We start from the raw sequence: 6,000 nt of genomic DNA, 5'->3' as shown, positions 1-6,000 counted from the left end.
ACAAACATATATTTATATTTATTAAAAAAAGGATGTATTTTTTAATTATATTTTCAAGGTGGCCTCTTAATATTCTGGAACATTCTATATAAATACACTGAAGGTTTTTAAAAAACACGTCTGCTAATATAAATTATTGGAACAGTCGCTATTTGTTTTTGAATGTATTGCTTCAATTCAATTAGTGTTTTAGGAGATTAACAGAATATTCCACTTTTGAAATATCGCCACAAAATCGTAAAATCAAAAAACGTCTTTATTGGTGGCTAATCAATGTCTTTTGTTTTTTAAAATGACTTTTATCGACAATATTTTTCATACAATTTCCATGTTAGCATTAGATATGTGACAAAAAGTGTTGTGTTTCTGGAACAAAGTCATGGTGTATGTATAATAACATTGTAATTATTGAAGCTTTAGTTGCAGAAAGTTTATCTTATTTATTTATAACGAACACATTAATTTAGTATTTTGTGTTTATAGGTTTATAGTAGGGTTAGTTTCAATTTCTTCAATCTTACCTTGTTTTATTAGCTATATGTTACAAATGTATAAAAAAAAGTTATAAAATTATAACGACCTTTTTGAATACATAACGAATAGCTGATTATAATTCTGCAGAGAGTTAATTCTAAAGAAGGATGACAAGAAAAATATAATGAATGTAGTCGATGTTTTGAGAAGAAACAAAATATTAAAAGATGTTACGGATAATTTTCTTCGTCCAGTCATTGTCAAAGTTTGATTTTTAGTAGGATATGATAAAGAATTTATTTTTTTTAGTATGCTTTGTTTTAATTTCCTTAATTTTACATTAATCTTTTGTTAGTAATGTAAGTATCGTCTAAAGCGACATAAGCCATATTTTCATTTAAGCTATATTTTCCATATTATTCCAAAGCTCTCTATATCTGGGTGCCCTTCACCATATATTTTCCGCAACTTTCACGGTGTCATCACCCCATCTATTCGCCGGTTTACCTTTTGATCTTGTGAAGTAATTTGTGACCTATAGTCTTTTGCCCTTTCTAAGTGTCCTTTTTCCACTTTAACTTCAGTGCATGTATGTCACCATATTTGCCTTTTGTTTTACCTTTCACATTAAAAAAAAAGTTTTTTTTAAATGCATTTTATTATGGCCAACTCTGAATATTAAACAGTAAGTTTATTTAAAAAAAAATATTATACGCTGCAATTAAATACGGATTTAAAAGATACGTAAATTAATATAATTGTTTTTATTATAGAAAGTAACGAATTTAAATATTAAAAATTCTTATAAATCAAATTGATAATAGCGACAGCACTTCTAACTTTTACCAACAGATGCTAGTTAGTTAAGAAATAAAAACTTTTAAAGGGATATAAAATGATTCGCATTATAATAATCCTTAAAAGAGCTGCATATTGGGCCGCAGGTTGTATTGTTGTATAAACTACTAGAAAAAATGGATTGAAATATGATTCCGAATATAAAGACCGCTTGAGATTTTTTCGGTGAGACGGGAGAAAGTGAGATAGACAATGCGCACGATTGTCTACCTATCCCACACAAATTTGAAAATTCAAAATTTTGACTAATACAATAAGATTCTAATTTCTATCAAATTGGGCTATTTTAGTATTCAAGTTATCACTTTAAGTAATCTTACATGAATAAATGAATATAGCTCATGTATCTTTGAATATTCCACCTAAATCGCTCTACAATATTTACGCCAAAAAACTATAAAAGCGAACAGCTTAACAGGAGACATAATGTTAAATAATAAGGTTAAAGAGTCTAAAATCAGTGATACACGCAACCAATCGCATACGCACACAGACGAACGAAAATGTAACTTAGTATATATAACTCCTCTCTCCCCCCACAACCCTGTCTCGCGGCCGACACGTCTCCTTCGGTACTCGTCTCGCCACTGCCCGAGCGCAACCGACCGAACGGGAAAACAGACACACGCAATGTAAAATCTTCAAACGAATCATAACCTTAATATTGGTGGTACAAAGTTAAAAATACAAGTAAATGTTCATGATCCATCAGTACGCTTCAAATGGAACGCGTGATAAAAAACATACACACATATTACAAACATGTTAAATGAATTGAAATCTTAACACAAAGAGGTTATGGTTGAGAATAGGCAAGCAAATACTGAAGATCCATCAGCACGCTTCAAATAGAACGCGCGATAAAAAGGAACGCGTTTGAAATGAAGCGCGGCGATTGGCCGACGCGCGCCAATGGCGGACGGAGGCGGAACGAGCTGCGCTCGCGCAACCGAGCCGCTCACATGTCACGCTTCCGCGACGAGCGACGGACGTCCGCTCGGCCAACGAACCGGAACAGCGGGAAATTTTCGTTTCTCACCGAGGCATGGTGTTGTTTGTGCGAGTGCGATGATGCTGGGCGGCATGGATGGAAAGGAGTACGGGGCCCTGCACGCGGCCGCCGCCGCCGCTGGATACGCCATGGAGGCTGGTATGTTCCATATATCTCTAACCGGCTAGGATCCACTCTAATCTTTTCCTATTTTTTTTATTATATTGAACCCAATATGCCCAGCCGTCAGGCCATACCATTGAGAACCGTATGCCGGCCCGAGGGCATCTATTTACGGCAGATCTTACCTCCACCATCTCCGACAGCGGTGCTTATTGAAGTTGAATGCCCTATGCGCGAACGCACTGTCTGACTCTCCAAACAGTTAATAGAGTTGTAAGGCTCACTCAATTGCGGTACATAACCAAGAACACACTAACGATTCAATCCTCGTTAGGGATGCAAGATAAGTTGACTCTTATATTGTCCGGATATGGTTCCGGAGTTGTTGAGGACACTCACTTCATTGAACGACGGCCTCTCAATCCGGTGTAATTGTAGTAAGTAGTGGTCCGAGCCAAGTCTTCTCCTCTAGCCTTCGAGCGTCACTACCTTAAAAGGAGTTTTATCTTAAATCACGATGTAACTGGCCTGAATTGATTTTCACAGAACCTTAATTCATATGGTAAAACAAATAAAAATCATAAATGTAAGGAAAATGAAGATCCTTATTAGATTCGAAAATTTTGGTGCTGAACACTTTGAAACTGGTAGAGTAAGTTGGAACTGAAACACCCGCCCAATCAAAGTAAGAGATAGGTGACTTCTCAATTCAATAAAATAAATAACGACTCTTTTAGCTTCAGGACACGTTTAAAATCATCGCAATTTTTATTTGAACTATTGTCATACTGTCATGGCATTCCTTTCTGGACTATATACGCGTTAAACAGACCATTCTGTCTATTAAATATTATAGCAAATGCTCTACCATCTAATTTCGTATATACAAGTTTAAAATTATTGCAATTGTAAAAGTCATATTTGAGTTAGAACAACGGAAATTATTTTAGCCTATTGGTCATAGCTTTGGTTTTTATTGGGGTTGTATCACAATAAGCTTGTGATTCAATTGTTTTAATTACTCTTGTAAATCGTCTGAGTTTATTGTTGCGTATTAACAGATCAGGACACCTATACTTAATAGTTAGGAGGAACCTCAATGAGGAGCTTAACGTGACTCTAGTTTCTATCTAATTGGACTCTTCTATCATTCTATCCATAAGAGTCATGCAAAGGTCCAAGATAAGTTTCAAAGAACTCAACATGAAAGAGATATTATCGTCGACTATCCAAATATGAATTGGTGGTAGTCGTGCAACAAAGTGCACCGCCCGTCAGCCCGCTGATAAATACGTATGCGGCAAACAATGCGAATCACACAACCGCCACCGCCAAATTACTCAACACGTGTTTCACCCCTCCACGGGGCATAATCAGGAGTTATGTCATACCGATTAGTGCCAAATACAAAGTTGACCGCATGTGTGGAAGTGGCTAAATATTGGTCATTTTCTAACTATCGGTACGTTATTGTAAAAGGTGGATATGACCTTTTAATATCTGCAGTACGCTAGATGCAACCGTTCCAGTCGTTGTTTTAAATCTGTGGGAGAGGCTTATGTCCAGCTGTGGATGTCGTATATAAATGCTTTGTCGTGGGATTCCCCTGTTAGATGCGCCGCTGTCGACGTATTTATTATAGCTCCTACAAGTTGAATCTTCTAGATAGAAGAGAAGTTAGGACAAGAATACAGAGACGTATTTTAAAGAGAATCCGATTTGTAAACTCATGATAAACAGACAATTTTTTATGTCGTCTGTGCATGATGCATGGCGTTTCAAACTGTTGTTATTGCAAACCTATGATATAATCAATCTATGTGCAGCAGTGGCCGTCGTGCGAATGAAATGAAGGTAATATAGAGAATTATTGACAGCTAAATCGACGCTAATTTCTAATTCAGCAGCTGGATAAAAGGAGGATTAGATTCAGAACACCGTCGTTTCTCCTGGCATTCGTTTGAGATAAATCTGACCACTATCAGCGGCTTTTCTTCTGATTTATAAGGTCTGTTTAATCTTTTGAAACGCAACTCAAAACTTCATACGGCCTGAATGAATTCTTCTTTCTTTTTTTTGGACAGGATCTGCTTCCCAAATGGCATTAGCAGATTCCACGTGTGCGAGGAACCAGGGTATGAGGGCGCTTAACCTAACGCCTGTTTTAAGGTTGCAAAGCCCGAAGGCTCTCATGGAAGCCTCGGCTCAGGTCGCTTCATACTATAATTTCAGCGGATTGAGGGGTTGTTAAGCTCTTGGATCGGATCAGTTGCTTAACGGTCTCTGTGAGAGGACCTCGTCTTGCGTTGTCACTTGTCGACAATTCCCGCTTAGTATTCCGACGCAACGGAGCTCTAGAGGTCCGAATTTTGACTTGATCGGTAGCTATTGCCTGGCAAATATCACCTCTATTAATTTGGAAAGTCTTAGAGAAGTGGAACAAACTCCTACGACTCTTTTATCCAGTATGATCGTGGGTTAGAAAGAAGATAAAGTATGCAGAGTGCTTATAAAGGTTACGTTAGAAATTTTAACACGAACGATGGTTGCGTGTGAACACAGATGGTATATCAAATTTAGAACAGCGAAGCTATCTCGTAATATTTAATGTTTATACAATATAATATACATGGTGATTGTTTATAAGTTTAAAAGCTTTTCGCTGATAAACTTGGTATAGTCTGTATGTATTCACGAGTTGCATTAATATCAAAATATTTTTAAAATATCGATATAAAATGAATTCGGTTTTGTATGTGGCCGTCGACAGTTAGAAAGAAAGCCGTCAGTTTAATAATAAGATCTATTGCGTCATTATTTAAAAAATTCGCTTTTAGATGTCTGTCTTCTCTTGTTATAACTTTAACTTGAGTTTATTTATGATCAATTGCTTGCCCGCGATATTTTTCGCGTCTTTAATAGAGGCATTAGTCATTTTAGTAATTGATTGTATTCATAATAGATTTCTAATGAAATATCCTTAAAGAGAATTACAAAAATATTTCAAATTAAGAACTCTTTTATTGTCTAAAATCGTAAGTCATATGTTTACTCTCACATGCGATTACTTTTGCCTTTAATCCTTTATTTTGTTATGTAGTCTGATATTTCTACAATGTTATATAAAGTAAATTTTTAATGTCATGTCACCTATAAAGGAACACATAACGGAGCCATTGATACGGTAATTTTAAATGTACTTTATGTGTACTCCTGGTGTACTTACATAGACTCTGAGAGTGTACAATGCCTTGATTGATGAACTGTGTTAGCCTTGCAATGTTAACACAGTTGAAACAAAAGCCTGTTTTAATCAAACACAACCCTCCTCCTCCTCCTTAGGTCTTACCTTTCATTACTCAGGATCATGTGACCTATCTTTGAGAAGTTCGTCGCGAACTATTACACAATCTGTGCTTGTCCTCGGCGGTGTGTAGTACTTCTATGGATGGATTAACGTATGGAGATGCCACGTGTCGAATCCAACACCATAGTTTAATATTAATCGCTTATGTTTTTGGATTTGTATGAACAGTGATAGCCAAGCGATCGTA

At 36.3% G+C, this 6,000-nt stretch overlaps 1 protein-coding gene across 1 annotated transcript in view; it reads left to right on the top strand.

Annotated features, from left to right (window-relative positions):
• The first annotated feature begins 2,307 nt into the window (after positions 1–2,307).
• Poxm (Pox meso) overlaps positions 2,308–6,000 on the top strand; it is a 36,373-nt gene continuing 32,680 nt past the window's right edge. The window contains exon 1 of the mRNA XM_068763106.1: positions 2,308–2,482. Within this exon, the coding sequence (XP_068619207.1) occupies positions 2,401–2,482 (82 nt within the window). The 5' untranslated portion in view covers positions 2,308–2,400. The remainder of the gene's footprint in view (positions 2,483–6,000) is intronic.

Source organism: Battus philenor, unplaced genomic scaffold (genome assembly GCF_028537555.1).
Source record: "Battus philenor isolate CCGP_79_NKW_IND1 unplaced genomic scaffold, ilBatPhil1.0.hap1 SCAF_17, whole genome shotgun sequence".
In the NCBI taxonomy this organism is placed as follows: Eukaryota; Metazoa; Arthropoda; class Insecta; order Lepidoptera; family Papilionidae; genus Battus; species Battus philenor.
The sequence above is the reverse complement of the archived record's forward strand: the minus strand, read 5'-3'. Positions and strand labels throughout refer to the sequence as shown.